Genomic DNA, 21,718 nt, shown 5'->3' on the forward strand with positions numbered 1-21,718 from the left:
GTGGGAGTTGCGGGAGTTTACGATACATCACTATTCCCATAATGCAGCAGTGGTTTTCTGTAACCATAACAGCCAGGATGGTGGCCGAAACAGAGTAATGTTTTAATGATGCCCTTTATTACGTCCTGAATGAACTGGGTATATCTTTAAAACCTCAAAAAGTGGCTGCTCTAAGAACTAAAACAGAGCGTGTTACTTGGACTTTACATAAAAAAATAAAAAAAAAAAAAAAATAAAAAAAAAAATACAAAAAAAAGGAAATAGGAATGGGCATATGATGTCTCATTTACATTCTTAGTGGTCTATATATATATATATAAACATATCTATATACTTAAATATATACATATATCTATGCGCCTACTTACATACGCACCTACGCGTATGTACGTGCATATACATTGTATACATTTGTACATACATACATACATACATACATACATACATACATGTGGGCTGACTTATGTTCAGGTGATGATAGCAGCAGAAGTCACTACATCAGGATTATTGCACGGGTTGTAGGACAGTGTATTAAATAGATTATTGCACATTGGTTATTGCACATTAATTATTACAGTTATGGTCACAGTTATAGTGCAGCATTGTAAAATCTGATAGCAGCAGGAATAAATGACCTACGGTAACGCTCCTTTTTACAGACAGGATGTCTAAGTCTTGCACTGAAGGAGCTGCTCAGCTCCTCTACAGTCTGGTGCAGGGGGTGGAAGGTGTTGTCCATGATGGATGTGAACTTGGACAACACCCTCCTCTCAGCCACTTCCTCCACAGAGTCCAGAGGGCAGCCCAGGACAGAAGTGGCCTTCCTCACCAGCTTGTTCAGTCTCTTTCTGTCCTGCTCTGCACAGCCAGGGGCCCAGCAGATGACAGCGTAGAGGAGGACTAAGGTACCACAGAGTCATAGAAGGTCTCAAGCAGGGGCCTGCTCACTCCAAAGGACCTCAGCCTCCTCAGTAGGTGGAGGCGGCTCTGGCCCTTCTTGTATAGAGCATTGATGTTATGCATCCAGGTCAGTTTATTGTTGACATGAACACCCAGGTATCTGAAACTCTCCACAGTTTCTATGTCCTCCCCCTGGATGTTCACAGGTGAGTGTGGTGGGGGTCTTCTCCTGAAGTCGATCACCATCTCCTTGGTCTTACTGGTGTTTAAGCACAGATGGTTCTTCTCACACCAGTCCACAAAGTCCATGATGACCATTTTTAGTTCTCTGATTGGTTCTACACTGTTTCTGTTGACCTTGTTAGTCTCGCCTTTGAAATCGGGGCTCTATTGGCGGCTTTCCAGACTGATACGGCATGTTTAAGGCGTAAGTCAATCTGACTGGCCAGGCTAAAGGCTACAATGTTGGCTGGACATGACCAATTAAAGAACCTGTGGCTTTTTGCAGATGCTGTGCTGTTGAATCCATCAGCGTTCAATGACAGTTGGAAATATTTCCCATTATAGAAGATCCACTTTGGTTTTATAGATCTTCAGGTTACTCATCTCATGTTTAATTAGAAGGAATACGTGAATGTGAAGAACTGACTGTATGACCTGTAGTTTTCCCAGCAGCTTGTGTGGTGGCTGGTCAGCAGCTTGAAGGATGCCTTTTACTGAGTACCCCCTAGCTGAAAATCAGAGGGTTTGACCCTGCTGTTGAGCAGGGCCCTAAAAAAGACTCTTACCTCAAACACTCGGGCCGAGCCGAGTAGCCAGCGCCAAACCGAGGCGGTAGAAATGAGGCTAATTATGCCATTGAAACTCAAGGCATACATGCAAAGCTGTGTTGGGCTGTGAGCATATCCATGACATTTTCTTTAACTGATCCAAGATTAAAATACGATGTTGAACCTCTTCACTTTGAGATCTGATGTATGTTTTTAAAACTACTAAAACCCAGATGGTTAAAGCCTCCCTAAAATAATGTACGCATATTTTAAGTTGACACAAATCTTTGTCTCATCTACAAATTTTCTGCACAAAATACCCCATTTAAAAACACAATATAATGTAAAGGTTTTTTTTTTGTACTATCTATGCATTTTAGGTGGAATAAGTTTCTGAATTCCAACTGTTCAGAAGCTAAAAACAACAATCACTTACCATCGCCACAGAAAAAAAAAGTGAATGCAGCTGTGTTGTGAGTAAATGAGGGAATATTAAAGTGTTAATTACTGAAATGTGACAGAGTCAACAAACACCTGTTGTTTATTTTGCATCATGTCCTCCTCCTTATTTTGTCTGCATATGATCTTGATCAGTGAGAGCGCTCTACTGGTGGAAGATCCAGTTCCAGCGTCAGTTTTGTGTGTTTAGTGAGAAATTCATCACTTCCTGACACTCAGGGGAAAAAAAATAAACAAACAAAAAACAAAACAAACAAAGCAGCCTCTAATTAAACCGTACGCTCCAGCACTTAAACCTATTAACGCTGGAGGCGATGTTTGCGTGAGTGCTCTGTGTTTGTACCAAGGTGGTCTAACTATGACGGTAGGAGCCAAGTTGGTGTTGTCCTCTAATTACTCACTGCCCGTCTGCTGAAGGGTAAACATGGAGCTATACGTTTAGATATAGATATATATATATATATATATATATATATATATATATATATATATATATATGATACATATATCTATATATAGAATAGTATATACTATACATATAGAATATATATATATATCTATTATCTATACCTATCTCTCTATATAAATAATAATATATATATATATATATATATATATATATATATATATATATATATATATATATATCCTGTGGGGAAATTCAGGTGGTCCAGGTACAAGTTAAGAGACAAGTCAAAGCATGCAGATTGAGGCAAACGTGAAAATATAAAAACAGAGAAGTAAGAGTAAAGGACTGAACTCTAAGGGCAAACTTACACCATACGAAAATATATTATAGAGTTATTAGTTACCCAATTACCTTAATCGAATAATTTTTCCAAAGTTTAAAACTGAATATAGGGTAAGTTTTCCTGTTTTCTCTTTCGGAAAAGACGGACTGAAACCAAAACAGAAAATATGAGTTGCTCCATGATTTGGTGGTGAACGACGGAAAGCGGGTTCGTCAACAGTGGTGTTTGGAGTAGTCACAGAGAATGTGGAACCATTCTCATTTTGTAAAATAACAATGTAGTTGTTCCGTCGGTCGGACATGAACATAATCTGGGGGTTAGACTGCTCCATCCCAGGTGCACAAAGGAGCATTACTCTACATTGCTCTGAGTTGAAATTCAAAGAATGTGAAATGTATACAATTCTCATTTATGGACATACATCTAACTTCACAGAGCTCAGTGCAAAACAATCGGTGACCTCTGCGGTACAGTATGGCAGAAGGGTCAAACTCGATCAATATTTGAGTGACTCTCCTTGATTTGCATTGAGATGAATGGAAATATTATCCTAAGACATTTGATCCTGATATACAGGAAACGTCTCAGCGGGACCACAAATAGGAAACAAAGCAACCAAAAATAAATCATAGCAGTTAATAAAGGAGGTTTGGTTTTAGGTTTAACAAAAGTAGTTTTTATTTTATACATATTTTGGGACTTTTGCAACATAATGTGTACTATAAATTAAATCTATCTATCTATATATATATATATAAGGGCAAATATATATATATATATATATATATATATATATATATATATATATATATATATATATATATATATATATATAGACTTTTAGTGCTACAAAAATCTGTGACTACATTTGAAGAATGCTGTGACACTGTAAATGTGTGTAGACGTACCTAAACAGGCTGATGTCTACATCAGAAGCTCAGCTTGTGAAGCTCTACAGGCCGCTGGGAGCTGGGTTCTCCCAGCTGGAAGCTTCATTCCTGGAGTGAGGTGGCAGCAGGATTCCGCTCCACGCAGCTCCAATTCCCACCAGTTGTTCCATATTTCAAAGACCGCACACTCTGTAGCCACTCTGCCAGCTCCACATGAGTCTTGACAGCCTTCCCCACACGTATCCAGAGCAATCTTCCAAACAGCTGCAGGTGTCAACATTCACTTTGGTATCCAAGAATAAATAAATTGGAATTATTTTATTTGCAGAAAGTAGGGGCTTTTTACAGCACAGATAAAAAAAAAAAACAACAACAACAACCTCAAAACATTGTAAAGGGATAGCTAAAAGCTAAAATGACACCAACTGAGATGAAAAACTTCAAAACACTTCTGTCATGTGTTTCAAAGTGATGCTGCTTGACTGGATTACTTGTATCTACAAAAAAAAGGACATCATCAGATAATCCAATGCCTTTCAAAAGTATTAATGCACCGTGGACTATTTTACATTTTCTTTTGGTATTTTATTTGAAAGATCAACACAATGTTGATTATAGCGGTGAAGCAGAAGAAAAATGACATGAGATTTTTGTTTCTATTTTTACAAATAAACATCAACAATGTGGGCAAAGTGTCTTGCCAAAGGACACAACAACTGAGACAGTCGGAGCGGGGGATTGAACCCGCAGCTCCGTCTGAGCCATCATCTAAGAATGTGTGTCACAACTGCAGCAAGTTTTATATTTTCCCCTCATGGATGGTATAGGTCAAAGTGAAATCATGTTAAAGGTTAGAATATTTTGGAAAAGGGATTATCAAGGCTGCGATAATTTTAATACCAGAAAGTAATTTAATCAGCGGTCTCTGTGCGTTTTATAGCCATACTTACCTCAAATATTAATGAAAGTATATGGTTTCTAAGAAAAAGAAAACAAATGGATGGAAAACAACTGAAATTTGTGTGAGGTGTGTAGGAAATGTAAGAATATGTGGTACCATACTGTAAAGATCAGCGTCCAGGCATGATTCATGGGCAACATTCAAGTTAAGACCATATTAATTTTGTTTTCATAACAGATGATTTTTGTCCTTGTGTGTGTAGGCAGTGCCGAAGTCCATCGCCATGGAGCCGTGCTGGGGGAGCCGAGCAGGAGTCCTCACTGTTCTACTGAATCTCCCAAGACTCCCATCTGGAATACCTCCACCTGGACAGTCTGGTATGATCCTCACACAATGCACTGACTGACAGTGTTCTACTGTTGAATAAGCATTCATCCATTTTCTAACAGCAATGAGGGACCCGCTTAGTCCCTAATGGGGTCACAGGGGTGCTGGTGCCTATCTCCTATTCACTGGGCGAGAAGCGGGGTACACCCTGGACAAGTGGCCAGTCTGTCGCAGGGCAACACAGAGACAGACAGGACAAACAACCATTCACGCATACACTCTCATCTGAGGACAATTTGGAGATGCCAATTAACCAATTAGCACTGTGGGAAGAAGCCAGAGTACCCAGAGAGAACCCACACATGCACAGGGAGAACATGCAAACTCCATGCAGAAAGACCCAGTGTTGGCTTTGAACCCAGGACCTTCTTGCTGCAAGGCAACAGCGCTACCCACTGCCTCCACTGTGCACAGTTGGTTTTAGGTGGTAGAAATGATAAAGGGAACTCTGAATTTGTCTGATTACTGATGGGACATCTGTAGACAATAGAGTGTTGCGCAGGTCCGATTGAAAGTAAAGACCTTATGAAATAATCAGAGCTGGTGTAAGGGAATGCTAAAAAAAGGAAGATTTGTTTTTACCAATCATAAGGCCAAGTGATTTAGTCTGTAAGCACTTTTTACACATCTAAACAAATGGAAATGCATCCTCCTTCAAACAATGCAAGTCTTTACGCCAACAGACTGACAAGTCCAACCTGAGGCCTACAAATGACAATCAGCTCCCCTGTAATCTGCAACAAAAAAGGCAAGCTGTCTTTCTGCTTGAAATTAAGATCTTTTTCATTTTGCCCTCAATTTGCTACAGCAAAAACTGATGTCATCATATTTTAGCAAATGTGTTGTGATTGGTGCTGTGCCAGCAACAACAGCAAGCTCAAAACTCGGCTCACACAGAACAAGCAACTAAATAACTAAATAGCTTAGAAATCTGATTGGGAATTGAAGCTTCTATGTCAGATATTGAAGCTTCTATGTCAGATATTACAGTCTGTTTGTTATGACACGTTAGGTGCTATTTTTCCAACCTGAAATAATATCGCTAGCCTTCACTGCGATGCCGCCTCTCCCCATGTGGGGTCGCACTAGAGCCACTGCAGCATGGTATGAAAAAAGAGCAGTTGCTGACGCTGTGCAGATTAGGTGCTAAAAGAGCACCTTTGTCTGAACTTTGAGCAGAAATGATCTCTCACATCACATCTGGTTGGACGTGTTGTTTACAGGGCAGGGGCAGCACAGGCAAAGTAGGTACTTCCTGGAGGGGGCGGTCTACATAGACCAGTAATGAATCACTTGTTTTCCAAGACATGGAGTGGCTACTGCTCAGAGAGCAGAATTCACCAGGATTACTCAGACATGCATGAACCAAGCAAAATACCACTTTGGTCATGGTTTTGATGAAGATAACATAACATACTTAAAAGCTCAAAAATGTTGATTTTGCATGATATAGGTCCGTTAAAGTCACACTCCCAACATGATCCAGCCATCTGTTTTTGTGAAATAACGTCTTTAAAAGATGACATCACAAGTCAAGCAGCATATTGTCATTGCGTAGCAATTATTTTTGTCTGTTAATGTCTGCGGTTACATTTGCTACCCTAGGTGCATTTCACTCGGGTCAAATTCCCAATTAAGGTGTTCTCATTCACCTATTTCCTGCCTCATGTGCCAGAAAGCAAAGTAAGAGAAATCTTTAAAGAAAATGTGTCCTCTAAGACTATGTTCACAACTGCCTTGACTTTTAAAGCACTATGGGGTTGGTGTTTCTGCTTATTTAAAATTTTCAGTTGTAAGATATCAGTTGTTCAATACAAACCATAATGTATCCAGATATTACAAATTTCTGTTAGATCATGATTTTATGATCTTTCCCTTTCTTAATGAACCTGGCCAGCCAGATGGATGATATGTAGCACTATAGTTCTGCACATTATCAATCTGGGGCTGCTCCACTTGAATCCATTTGGGATAAGGAGGGAATTTCAGCAGAACTCTCTGAGCTGATTGAGGGAAGTGACACTATAGTGCCCGCCTACCCAAGGTTGGTTTAAATTCATCTTGCAGGAACGGTTATATCTGAATATAATGAATTACTAGTTTTTTCCTGAAATCAGAGACTTAAAGTTTTTTTTCTGAGCATATTGTAGATTTAATTTGGCAACGAGTTGTTTCTAAACTTCAGCTGCATTTGCCGCAGTTCTTGGTTGATGGCTTCTTGCGATCTTCCCACATTTGTGTCCAATCAGAGGAACAAAAAATAATGCTGCCTCCGTCATTTCAGTTCTTCTCACTTCCCAGCCGCAGTATGAGCAGCCATTAGCAGGCGGTGCTCCTGCCTGCCAAACTCTTTATGTTTAATCATAACACATACCAGCTCTCATATTGACTATGTCTCTCTGCTTTGATTTAATCTTTAATTTGTAATTTGTAAACTGACAGCTGCCTCTGAGCCACAAATTGTTGTTTTTTTTTTTTTTTTTGCTTTGCAGAAAGATTTTTCAAAACGTGTGACACTTTGAAAAGCTTTTCGGTAGCACAACAAAGTCTGAAAAAGCGCCGTTCCCTTTCAAATTTCATGGTGAACAGCCTCTGGCATTTTAAACAAAAGCTGTTGAAATGCTCAACTGGGACAGCATCCAAAGGCATTGTTCAAAGTGGCTTCATGTTTCCTGGCTGTAATCATTAAATCGCTGGTTAATCAACCAAATGCTACATGATTCTGCACGTAGTGAAAGTGTTTTATGTCACAAACGGACAATTTTACAGCTGCCTGGTGCATTATTGAGAAAAAAAAAACAACAACTGTGCCTAACAACAGCTTAAATTCAGTGAGGCGCTTTCAGACCTGCCAGGTTCCCCCCCCCCCCAACACTTTCTGTTGAATCAATCGTTCCCCTGCATGAGACATCCTGACTTTCCACCGCCTGAGCTCATGTTGCCCTATAAACGGGCGTCATGTGATATCCCCCCGTTGCCGCAGCCGAGCACCAAACTGGTGTGGAAATCACTAAAAAGACGGCAGCGCTTCCTCAGATCTGACCGAGGCTTGAAGCGTTATGCGGCGTCAGCACAGGGCCGATGTTCTCTCCCCTCAGATCGTCTTCCACCGCGCTTGTGTGTTTAGTCTCCATTTTTTTCCCCCTCTTTATTTTCCTTCCCACTTGCAGCTTTCTAGATTTTCAGGCTACTGTCAGCGCTTGTTGGTTGGAACTCAAATTCCATGAGGTGATTTTCGTGGAACCTGAGGAGACGTGGGGACCGCTTCTTAGGTTCCTTGATGAGAAGAAATGAGCATGAGAGGCACAAAATGTTATGAACAGTGCTCCAGTAAATATAAGATCCTCCTAAACACAGGAACCACAAGCTTGGTCTTGCATCAAACCGGGAGGGCAGAGAGAGGTTGAGAAGTACATACAAGACAAACTGAGTGTGGATAACAATATAGTTGCAATGCAAGCATGCACTATATTGAAAAAGTGTTTGTCAACCCATTCAAATGATTTAATAGCATACCGCGCACGTGACATCACCGTCTCAAGAGCAACGCCGCTTTTGCCGCTTAGGTAGGGCATACAGGTAGAGAACGCCCGTAGCAACCAGCTATTACACGCGCAACAGAAACAGCGATATGACCGACTTTGCAGCCGTTAAACTTTCCCAAGACGATGTCCCAGGCACACGGTTTACTGGTCGCACTGTTGAAGAACACACCAACCTTCAGCTCAAACAATGGCTTGAGTGTCGAGGGCTTCAAAAAAACGGAAAACGGGCCGAGTTGATCGAACGGTAAGCTTTGTTTTTTTTTTCCTGCGCGGCGGTCATGCCGTCGTCGGCCGTTTTTTTGTTTGTAATCACCGTCCAGGGATCGGTATATGTTTAATGTTTGTCTTATTTGAAATGTTTTTGAGTAAGCTATCCTGGTAGCAGGGTATCAAGTTAGCGCCTGCTACCATGATAGCCTATATGCTATCATGGTAGCAGGCGCTACTTTATTAACATGTCGGCCACCAACATACTCTTACCTGTTCACTACTTGATGTCGCTGGAATTGGGTCAGGATGTTCTTCGGTTGGGCCCTTTCCTCCAACAAAATGCTTGCTACATATGTACGTGAATTTGGTAACTTTTTCCAGGTTGAACTGTTGTGTAGGCCGACCGCCCCGGTGTACCCACCACACACATTTCTCCTTGGCACTCTTGAATTTCGGGAAAGTAATGAAGAAAACATCCTTCATATGCGGCCGATCAGCGTACGTTGCACGTTCCATAGCAACAATGTTTAAAAACCATGGTTTTAGATTTGGAAAAAGCAGTCGTTTACCGAGTAAAACCAAGGGTAACGCACGTCTCTTTTACAGCGAAACAGCGGCGGACTATGCAAGCTTGCCCTACTGCGTACCACGTGATGTGACGTCATCGTGACGTTACGTTTCTAAAAATAGCTCGCTCGCGGTACGCTATTGAGGTCTTCCAATTGCTTCCATGACCACGCTCGCTCTCAGGAACCCAGGAAATTCCAGCAGGGATCTCTGCAATAAGTCCAGTCATGTATTTTCCTCACTATAGGTCCATGGTCAGTAGTCAACAGGATAATAAGGGATTGGGAAGAACAGCAAGTCAGCCAGTGGCAGGCGACGTAAGATCACAGAGTAGATTCCTTGGATAAGGCTTTACAATTGTTGCAAACAAGAAGGTGAAGAGCTTGACTCCATGTGATGTCAGAGGTGGGGCAAAGGGCTGGTACGCAACAAGAACAAATCTGGATTTGAGACATCAGACCTGCCGCATGGTGAGAGGACGCTGTTTTTCAGAAACAAAATGGCAAGTCTTCAGGTACACCAGCAGCAAAGAGAAGAGAATTTACCACACAAGAAAAAGAAACTGTACAGCTATCAAAGCTGCCACAATGTAAAGGAAATGCCCCCTCCTCCAGTAACTGAAGGCATGTTAAGAGCAAAGCACTGGGGATTCAGGCAACTAGCAGCACAGATATAACCCACTCAGATAACATGAGAATTGGTCATTCAAAGCGTAGAGATTTTTGTTGAATAGATTCCATTTATCTCGCTCTTGTTCGGCTAGAAGGAACAGTTTTGTGAATGTACATTTATTTAATCGTACAGCATGTCAATTAAGACGTCTGTGGGCGCAGGCAGTGGTTGGAGGCAGAGTATGTGGGAGCAGACAGGAGTGACAGAGATAGACAGCAGGAGCAGGCGGTAATGTTCTGAAATTAGGCGGGAGTGGAATTTTAGCAATGGTTCATCCACACATCAAATATAACATTAATCCTTACAAGGGATAATCTTAACCACGGTTCAGGATCCTTCCATGCTGTCCTTTAAAAAAATGATCAGCATGAAGTCGGCAATCTTCGATAAGAGCCTGTACCTGAGGCTGGTACCTGAGCATCCGAAGTCCCGCCACTGTAACAGTCAGCTGATACTGACTGGCCGCGGAGCTTTGGAGGCAGGCGGAGACATCCACTGAATGTGTCCAAAACGACAAGATTACTCACTAAATCCGTTAGACAAGAAACATATTTGTTTTCCTTGGAGCATCATTAGGAATTTCCATACATACCTTAGTTGCTCCATTTCAATGCGCTTTTTAGTATCAGCAACACAATACAGGCAGACTGACTCAAAAACTGTTGAGATAACAATGATTAATAATTGAACTTTATTGATCTCACAATGGAGAAATTCACTTCTGCATCTTAACCCATCCCCTTGGGGAGCAGTGGGCTGCCACTGTGTGGCACCTGGGGAACAATCTGGGGTTAAGGGTCTTGCTCAGGGACTTGCTCTTGCTCGAACTGGGTACTTTCATCCTTCTCAGAGTGCAAGCGCGCTGCTCTAACCACTAGGCCAACACCCCCCAGTGAAATGGACTTCACATACCTCCATACATCAATTATTAGCCAGTCAGAGAGAATTTAGTGTCCTTTCTAAAGGGTGGTTTACACGGGAGGATTTTTAGCACCTTCTGACTGGCCCCGCTTTGCATGAGCAATGAGGGTCTTAAGATAATCTTAAGAGATATTCCTGCCGTGTGTGATGTGTTAAGAGTGATCTGGTCCTCTCAGTAGAACATCAGAACCGCTCCGTCCAAAAATGGGGGACATTCAACATGTTGGATTGTCTTGCCCTGATAGCCTGGCATGTGTGGTGTTCCCCTGAGAACAAACGAGCAGACAGCCTGTTAAATGTGACGTGTAGCCAATCAGAAACCGTGGTAAGGGAAACCCAGAGATGGAAAAAAAACTCCATATCATAGTGCAGAAAACGTAGAGGGCTGCATTTGCTCTGTCATTTCTTTCTGTTAAAATCAGTCCACAGACTATCTCCATTGTTCTTCCTGGTCATCCATGTTTATTTTCTGTGACCTCACGTTTGATCTTGGGAGGATTTGAAAGATTTCCCATCTGACACCTGAATGATCCTGAGTGAAATCCGTTTGTGTGTGTGTGGTGTGTTGTGCTCACCGTCTGACCGGAGACCACACACTGTAAGCAGACCTGTTATAGCTATGATTTTATTTTTTATTGTTAGGTGTGCTGTCTCTCAGGTTTTGAGAATCTGCCGACTATTTTAAAATGCGGCCGTGTGAACCAGCCTTTAGTAGAAGACCAGGTGCTACAAGGTGATTGTCAGATATCTTTAAAAAAAGAAACACCTTTTAAAGGCTATAAAAATGTATAAACTAGACTAGACCAAACTTTAAGTATTTATGTGATGGTACAGAAACCTGGAAATAATAGTTGCACTACAAACTAAAATGTTGTACCTCCATCACACAATTCCCAAGTTTTTGTGTCAGTATTTTGATGCTAGAGGAAAGTAAGGCCTGAGCAGCAGCTTCAAGATCATTTTTTACATTTCTGGATACCTTTCAGTCACACTTATGTGACAGTGTTGAATGTTGTGATTGCTCCCAAATGATTTTGCTGTTTTTAAAAAAAACTGGAGGTGACAAGCCTTGGCATAGCAGCCAAACAGCTCTCAAGGGGAAACTCTCAGACTCTTCTGTTATTTTTTCTTCATCTGATCACTCAGCATCAGTCCTCTCTGCCCGTGTTTGAAGCCCGCAGCCAACAGCTGTGTCTCCATCCATCCATGTGGAAATCAGACTGTCTGTCACGATCACAGCATGTGCAGTCGAAAGCGAAAGATGTAGGTCCAAGCACATAAACACACATGATGCGTGCTCTTAAGCACCCAGAAATGAATGAAAGTGGTCTCGCTCCTCTCCTCTTTCGCAGCTCCAACCAATGAGCTCCCATGAGACGCTCCATAGAGCCACCAGACAGCATTGATGTTGGCTGGAGCGAGCCTGAAGTCACTGCAGGCTAGCTCCGCCCACTCTCAGTGGGAGACACTTCAAGAGGAATCCACAATGAGGGAACTCGTTTTAGCTCGACTTCACCCGCGCAGGCTTCTCTTTCGAAGCTTTGTTTTCTACTTGTTCTCCCTCGCCACTCCCCGGAGGGGGTCACCATTAACTGACCCTTTACATTTGACAGAGAACAACTGTTTCATGATAACGGTGAAGGAAAGAGGATGCGATCTGCATCAGAACCTACATTTCTAGCTCTCATGCGATCCTTGTCCTAATTATAGTTTCCATTTCTTTCACTGGAATCTACAGATCATAGGAATCACACGCAAGAGTGGCATGTTTAGCAATGAGGGGCTTCCAGACCGTTCAAGATACACAATCATCACACAGGTCTTCCCAAAAGGGACTTCTCAGTCGGCAGAAGTCCTAAACCCTCAACTTTCTCCGTTCACATGCATCCGAACAAGGAATCCTGATTAAAAAGCTGTGACTTCCTGCATTTAGACTTTCCAACGGCTGCTGTCAGTCAAACCGCCGATGGCATTTCACACATGGAGCCTGCCTCCAGGTTTCACTGAAAAGGGACAGCTTGTCCACCAAGTCAAAGTCACTGTGGCCTGAAATGATGGACAGAGCTGCAGAGGGGGGGGGGGAGTGACAGGGAGAAGATTTTATTTTTGGCTCCATGACGACAACCCACTTTCCCCTCAACTTTATGAGTTTTACCGTTTTTTTTTTTTTTTTTTATCCCTCTCCTTCAACCCAGGAGTTGACTCTTAAAACAGAAACTAATCAGGGGCGGTGATGGATTTACCAGGAGGTGTATATTCTCTGCTCAGCGCCACAGAAAGAGAAACACAGACCTGTGGGGCTGACTTTCCTTACAGACTTCTTCCTGAGCTCAGATCGGTACAGAGGTGCGGTTGTTCTTCAACTCCTTTTTTTTCTTATTTGCCTACGCTGCAGAACAGGTGTGTTTTAAAATCCCTGTGCGAGGAGAGAAATACAGCGACTTTACTACATCCTAATGAATAAGCAAGTACGGCGAGGAAGGAAAGAAAGAGGTTAAGAGATAAGGCTGAGAGGTTGGCATAAAAGCCAAAATCTAAGTTTCTTAGAAAGACTTCAGAATCAAAATTAAAGACTGAAGTAATACCAAAGAATTTAAAAGCCGTATTGATTAGTCAAAGCTTAGACAATCTGTTACTATCTGTGCTTTTAAACTGTCTGAGAAATACATTTACTTTTGAATATTTTTTTTTTTTTAGGGTGAAATATTGGCAAAATGATACGCTAACCTGGATGATTTACAAAAGCGTACTATCATGACGTTTTAACTGAAAGGGAGGAGAAGGAATGTTTGGTTTTATTTGTCTCGGTGTGTGTTGTGCGTGTACCGTTTAGTTCAGCACTCGCACTAAAAAAAGCCTCGTGGCGGTGAAGGGGCAAAGTGCCGCCGTCAGGCCTGAAAGCAGCGGAAATCAAAGAGGCCCAGAGATTGAGGATAACTCAGCAGCATTGTTCGGTCCGCTCCTCAGGATTTTGTTCATCCTATCTTGACAGGAGTAAGAAAGTGATGAATAAAACTGACAAAGCGCAAGACCTATGAGACACATGTAGGCCCATTCTCTCAGCAACACAGTCAGTGTGTTTCCACATCCTCAGAGGCAGCCCATCAAGGGTGTGCTGACGGCATAAGTAAGAAAATCAGCTTGGAAAAAAAAAAGGGTTCCACTGACTGCAGCTTTGTTGCCATAAGCAAGCTGTGCATTATTTTTTCTATTTTGGAGGTAATATGCGTTACACTGGCCGGTGTGTCTCGGACACACAACTCCAATTTGCTTAGGTCTGGCTATTATGGCTATAATTGTATGAGGATTCAGCTGATGCACCTAAACATGACAATTTCTACTTGTACCTCAGGTTGTCTAGTGAAAGCTTGTTAAGGCTGTTAAAAACATTAATAAAACGTAGCCAATGGCCTCAGAGCCTCAGTGTGATCAGTTCACAGGGATCAGTGGATAGACTTTTTAAATTCTGCACACATGATTCCTTCTGATTCCACAAGCAAATGAATCCTCACAAAGCACTCCATCAATCAGGTGGCACAGACAAAGTGCCTTGTTCTTTTAGGCCTTACATTTCTGTATGGTGGAGCTACACTCTGCTCCCTCAGAGAAAGAAGGTCCTGGGTCTTCCTGCGTGGATCTTGCATGTTCTCCCAACGCATGCATGGATTCCAGCTTCCAACCACAGTCCAAAACCATGACTGTTGGGTTTATTGGTCTCTCTGAATTGTCCTTAGGTGTGAGTGTGCTTGGTTATCCCGTGTGCTTCTGTGTTGCTCTGTGATGGAGGGGTGCCCTTTACAAAGTGTACCCCGCCTCCTGTCGTCTCTACCTGATCAGGTATGGACAAAGGATGCTTGGATGGATGAATGAGTATGGATTTAACAAGCCACCGTAGTTGTGAACGTCCTAGTCAAATCATACCTACTGGTGTCTGTTGCAGCTGCCTGCATGCTGTGGGACTCCTTCAGCTTGCAGGATGCATTCTCCGACACGTTCCAAAATTAGAAATGAAATGTCCCAAAAACCTGCATTGAATGAGCTGCTTATGCCACTGACAAGGGTTTATCAGCTGTAATAACAGCACAAACATGCAAACCAGAGGTGCTGGATAGAGTATTTCCATGGTATGTGCCACGCCCCGCACTAGTCATTTCTGTCCAGTGGGGGCAACAAGGCGTAACACGTGTGGCTTTGTTTAGAAGTTATAGTTTGCTTGAAAAAAGTACAATGTGAAAACAAACCTCACCAAACGAAAAAATAAATAAAAGTGAGCTTTTGGTCTGGACAACAAGTAGACCAAAGGACTTTCCTGGTGTGAACACACTCTAAAACGCCCCAGTATATATCAATCTGGATACAAGTGAGTAGACAGAGTTATATTACTTAGCTAAATTTTTAAAAAGCCATTTTTAACGTGGCCTTTCCGCAATCTAAATTTGAATTAAACAAACAGTTTAACTCATGACAACACTTATTGTTGTCATGAGTAGCAATTATTTGTCCCTAACACAAAACCTGTAATTTCCTATGCCATAGGTTGTGACTATGCTCATTCAGGAGATGTTGTGCATGCATGCTTTCATTTCAATATGCTTAGAATCATAACTTAGTAATCACAATTTTCTCTCTAAATTCCCACAATGCAAGAATGGTAGTATTGCTTGTATGCAAGAGTGTGATGGCTCATATCTTTTCAGCAATGCACCAAATGTCCAAATTATGGTCTACTTCTGTGTTTACACAAAGAATAAACCCATCGTTGTCTTATTAAGTCCCCAGTTAATTGTCATCTATCAGCCATAACACAAATTGAAACCTCTCTGCTTTCTGTGACCAGACCTTTGACCAGTTGCCTTTAGGATTTTTTTTCCGGCTGTATCATCCTTTTTTTTCCCCCCCTTCAGCGCATCAACCTCCCCCGGCTCCTTTGTCTCTCACTGTGTGTCTGATTGGATAGCTTCTTGACAGAAATCAGTGAGCAAAGTGAGCTCTATTGACCTGAAATTGATCTCTGATACTTTGATTCTCTTTGTCTTCGAGACAATCCACCCCACTGGGATGGATGCCTGCCGGTCCAACTGTTTATTCTGTCTGTTGACTCAGTCAAACGTTGAAGGGTTTCACACACAATGCACCGTCACAGCCTGCTTTATCAAAGCACGCCTCGTTCAGTTACTTCTCAACACAAATACCGGATGAGCTAATCACATGGCAGTAACTGTGCATTTAGGTATCTTGATGTGGAGAAGGTGATATGCTGAAGTTCAAAGTGCACATCAATCAGAATAGGGATAAAATTATTGTTGGCTGGCCTGATCTTCCAATAACTTTTCATGAACGCCATTCTAGCTTTCCTGTCTCAAACCCACACTGTTACTAGTGAACACCGACAGCCTTTGCTGTCATCTGTCGCGTTTACCAGTCTTTTGGGTCCAAAATCTGTTGGACCAAAACTTCCTGGCAGTGTGTTGATCAGACAAGGCTTTCAATGTCTCGTGTGTTGATTCTGGGTGATCACACGCTTTTTGATGTTTCCAAGTTGAGGATGACCCAGCTGCGACCGAGTTAGCAAGCAGGCTCCTCCCGCCACAGCTGCTTCCCAGGTGCAGACCTATTTTTTCCCGCATCGGAGCTGCACCGATACGTGTTCCCGGGGAATTTTATCCCTCAATAATGACCCCATTTGTTTCTTAGAACATCGGGAGTTTTGGGGGTTTCCACGTAGCGGTGGGGGTGTTAATGATGTATCAACTTACCTGACAGAAAGAATCACATTAGTGTGCACGGTCACCAAGGCAGCAAATGAGCACTTACACTCACCTGCCGCGTAATTTAATTATGTTTGACCAATTTAATTTTGCAAATGGAGATGTGTGCATTCAGCGGGAAAAATCCACACAATTATAATGGCATTTTGTCAAAGGTGGAAACCATTTTGGAGTAGAAATATTCACATTAGGATCCTCATATATTTTGACGCTCCTAGCATGCGTGCATTGATTCCAAACAGGGAGGTTTCGCTGAAAGAGCCAGTTCTAGTCTTTAAAGGTTGTTTGTCTGCATTTAAGATGATAGCTAGACATAGCAACATTGTATTTACTTGGATGTGATCAACATACATATGTGTAAAAGAAGCCGTGAGGAACCCCATATGTACACACAAAAGAGTCAAGCTACTTTGTGTGTATGTGTGTTTTTGATGGAAACGACCTGCTTGATCCAAACTGATCTGTAAATCAAACTTAAAAATTAAAAACACATACATCATCAAGTGAATCAAGTGCTGCAAAACACTTGAACATTTAGTTGCTTGTTCTCTTTCCAGGTAGGAAATCAATTTCCTATATGGACAACAACTCACATTTAAAAGGTTAAGTAATTCCTAGAAGTTAAAAGAAAAAAAAACTGTCACATTTTGGTCAGAATGAAAACAAACTAAATGTATTCTAAACTTCCATTAAACCCACCCTGACAACAGGTGCAGGAGAGAAAGAGCTTAAAACAAATTATAGCCACAAAACTGTAGCAGCAGGCCAACCCGCTGCCCTCCGTGTTTCAGGATGCACAGGGCAGGCTGCCAGCCTCAGCTGTATACTTCACCACATCAGGACTTTGCAAAACATTTCTGTGCAAAGATACACACACACACAGAAACACCGGCTTTTGTCGGTAATCGGCTTTCCCCTTTCCACTCTCTAAAAAAAAAAAAAAAATCCTAAGAAGCAGTTGAGTGTGAAATTTTGAAAACATGCTGTGTCCAAACCCTATCAAGAGTTGAACAGATTCCCCGCGCCGTTTGTTTATTTGGCTCCTGCAAACCAGGAGATTGAGCTCTTGTAGTAAAGACCATCAGTGACATTGTCCTGGAAGGCGAGTGAAAGGTCTGCAGCAACACTAAACACACATTACCGCTGGCTCCCCTCAAAGGTAACACAGTGCACTGTTTGGCCACTTTCAGCCTTGCTGAGGAGACTAGTTTCAACATTTCTATAGATATTTAGGTTATACAGATTTGCATCATTATATTACAAAACACAAAGATGTATAACATGATCAGTGGCTTTAATTTAAAATAAAGCAACAATCATTACTACCGCTTCTACATGTCAGTGTTACTGCAGATAACACTACTAATAAATGTTAGTTAGCAACATATTTCTATTTTCAGTTTTTGTCCATAGACCTAAGCAAAGCCATTAAAAATAAACACATGCGGATTCTGTTGTGGTTTTACAGAATAACACGGTTACAGTAGCACGCTGGTGTTAACAGTTACACCCTTTGCCAGGAATGTTGCTCCTAACTTGCCACCTATTGTTTGTTTTAGTGAAGAAGCCATAACTGTCTGTGTTTTTGTGTCAGAAAAGACACAACATCAGACAATTTATTAAATGTTTATTGAAAAAAAGTCTTTAAAAGGTAGAGCAGGTGATCTTTCCAGAAATGTAAGAAATGCCTTCGCTTTTTATATAACTGTGAATTTGCAAGACCTTACAGCCAATTGGGCTGATATTCACTGAACAATACCTAACAGAGAGTTATCTGATAAACATTAACTAACTTAAAAACATGTGAAATGGCACACCACTAGCCAGGCTAATATTTTATTATCCTTCATTTCTTAATATACTTCCTGTCACTCTTCAAAATTTTAGTTGAAATATTGTTTCCTGTAACTTTTATTATAATTGTTTCTTTTATTTCTAAAATCTTCATTATCATACACTCCCTGGCCAAAAACTTAAGTACAGCCACAAAGTACAATGCTTGGGCAAAAAAAAAAAAAAAAAAACTCCACCAAAAAAGAAAAGTCACATGCTCTTAATATTTTTGTTTGACCACCTTTAGCTTTGATTACGGCGCACATTCACTGAGGCATTGTTTCGATAAGCTTCGTCAATGTCAAGATTTATTTCCAGCCAGTATTGCATTCATTTTTCACCAACATCTTGCATTGATGATGGTGGAGTCTGCCCGCTGCACAAAGCCTTCTCCAGCACATGCCAAAGGTTCTCAATGGGGTTAAGGTCTGGACTCTGTGGTGGCCATTGGCCAATCCATGTGTGAAAATGATGCCTCATGCTCCCTGAACCACTCTTTCACAATCTGAGCCCAATGAATCCTGGCATTGTCATCTCAGAATATGCCCGTGCCATCAGGAAAGAAAAAAATCTGTTGATGGAATAACCTGGTCATTCAGTATATTCAGGTAGTCAGCTGACCTCATTCACTGAGCTCATATTGTTGCTGAACCTAGACCTGACCAACTGCAGCAACCCCAGATCATAGCACTGCCCCCACAGGATGGTACAGTAGCCACAAGGCATGATGGGTGCATCACTTCACCTGCCTCTATTCTCACGCTGCTGAGCCCATCACTCTGGAACAGGGTAAATCTGGACTCATCACAACCATGTGACCTTCTTCCATTGCTCCAGAGTCTAATCTTTATGCTCCCTGGAAAATGGAAACCTTTTTTTCTCTGGTTGGCCTCACTGATTAGTGGTTTTCGTAAGGCTACACAGCTGTTCAGTCCCAATCACTTGAGTTCCCTTCACATTGTGCATGTGGCAATGCTCTTACTTTCACAATTAAACATAGCCTGGGGTTATGCTGCTGTTTTTCGTCTACTTGATTTCACCAAATGTGTAAGTGATCCCCGATCACAATCAGTCAAGGTTTTTTTTCCAGACAGATTTTTTTTTGGTAGTTTCTGCAATCTCCTTAGTTGTTTTCTCTTCTTGATGCATGGCCAGTGATTTGATCCTTCTGAAACTGACGGACATCTTTTCCACAACCACGGGATGTGTTGTTCGACATGGTTGTTTAAGAAAGGAGAAGAAACTCATTGTAACAGTTGACATATAATCGCCCTGGCAGTAATTATCCTCTAGGAGGCTCGTACCTATTTGCTTAGTTAAATCCAGGTGTTAAATCCCATCTTTTTTTCTCTTTTTCTTGCCAGGCAGTGTATAATTAATACAATCATACAGAGTGGCTTTGTTGAGCCTTTTGTTCTCTAGTTTGGTTGAAGAGACAAGTAATTATTCCCTCAAGTATTTGTGTCCTCACTGTCTTAACTTAAAGAAACATTCAAATTCAGGTATTTTAAAGACTTTTTTCAGCATAACACCAATAAAACCAACACTTTACTGCAGTTAGTGTACCCATTATGTTAGAACAGTGTCTGCTGTGTCTATCTACTGTTTACTGTGTGTTCACCTGACCTCCAATTGATTCAAGGATCTCAGCAGAGAGAAAATAACATAAAAACAGCAAAGCTTGTGGGCAAAAAGATAGATATGTCTTGTTTTAAGATTCTTCTTTTGAAGTAAGAAAGAAAGTAGTTTTCATATAGAACATACAGACTTAAAACCACTATATGGAGAGTCAGACCGGGACTGGATTATTCTTCACTCACTAGTGCTCTTTCTCAATCCAATCTAAATGGAGACGAGGCAGGAACAGTCTGTGGGCTCATCAGCTGTGGAGTTTAAAGCACAGTTTGTGATTTAAAATCATTTTACTCTCTTTGTGAAAGCATCGGTTCTCTTATTTCTTTTGCTAAAACATTGTTCAAATCAAATTTCTTCTTGCGAACCAAACATCGTGTTTCGTCAAGTCGCATTAGCAATGCTGCGCCACTGCAAGTGAATGTCCAAATCTTTATGTTTCCACGTAATACGAAATTGACAACATGTTTGTGTTTTTATACCTAAAGGCTAAAAGCTCGTAAACAGAAACACAGGAATATTTTATTTGTTTTTCTTTTCTTCTGTATTGCAGGTATTGCCATAGCGAGTGCCCTGGTGGATACATCTCAGCAGCGGGTAGTGGACTTTAAAGAACGAGGCCTCGGTCTGAAACATCGCAAACACATCATACACCATCAGGGTACCTGTGTATGAAAGAGGTGACCCCCCCCCCCACCACCACCACCACCACCACCACCACCACCTGAGGGGTTAGCTTCGGACTATCTGCTACAGAATATTGATAAGAACGTGAGAATAGACTGGAACTCCTGGATTATTGGGATAAAATGTACTTTCTGTCCCTTTTTCCCTGCTATGGTTACATCTATTTATGCAAGAAAGGGCAGTTATTGTTTGTTTTTTTATCAGTAAACCAAACTAGATGTCTCAAGAGCTTTGGTGAAATGGTAAAAACCCTCCTTGACTCTTTGGAGCTTTATTAGAAGACAAAATAAACTGACATGATGAGGATTTTTAAAGTCCATTATTATTGTTGAAGAACTGCATTTTTTTTAAATCTGGGTTCATGGATGTAATTGTTGGAATTCCTCTCCTGTTTGATCTACATGTGTTATGTTTTTTTTTCTTTTCCATTTTCAAGTTGTAGATTTTGATAACTGCTCAGGTCCTCTGTGATCGAGAGGCTCCATGTGAATGCACTGAGACTGAAACGCTTTATCCATCCTCCCTCTGAGGGATTCTTTTATGCAAACATGAAGCAACGGAACCGGGCGTTTCTGTCAACTAAACCACTGATGACATTCACGTGACTTTTCATTTATCACTGTGAAGCAACACACAGCTTTCTCCTTTATGTTTATTTGATTTTAACATATCAAGACATTAACTATTTATTAATTATGCAAAATTCAATGTAAACAATTGAGCAGGTTTTACAATTGCACTTTTTTTACTTACAATCTAAAACTGATTTTATGGAATCTGTACAGTTTACCTTTTATGCTCGAACCCTCTGCCTCTTTATCAAC

At 41.4% G+C, this 21,718-nt stretch overlaps 1 protein-coding gene across 3 annotated transcripts in view; it reads left to right on the top strand.

The window, feature by feature from the left end:
- The window catches only part of atrnl1a (attractin-like 1a), a 410,176-nt gene extending 389,259 nt beyond the window's left edge, over nucleotides 1–20,917 (top strand). For all 3 annotated transcript variants that reach the window (XM_012872822.3, XM_021321643.2, XM_036126662.1), the window contains 2 exons: nucleotides 4,935–5,049; nucleotides 20,761–20,917. In XM_012872822.3, coding sequence (XP_012728276.2) covers nucleotides 4,935–5,049; nucleotides 20,761–20,882 — 237 coding nt within the window. In that variant the 3' untranslated portion in view covers nucleotides 20,883–20,917. The remainder of the gene's footprint in view (nucleotides 1–4,934; nucleotides 5,050–20,760) is intronic.
- The last annotated feature ends 801 nt before the right edge of the window (nucleotides 20,918–21,718 follow it).

Source organism: Fundulus heteroclitus, chromosome 22 (genome assembly GCF_011125445.2).
Source record: "Fundulus heteroclitus isolate FHET01 chromosome 22, MU-UCD_Fhet_4.1, whole genome shotgun sequence".
NCBI lineage: Eukaryota > Metazoa > Chordata > Actinopteri > Cyprinodontiformes > Fundulidae > Fundulus > Fundulus heteroclitus.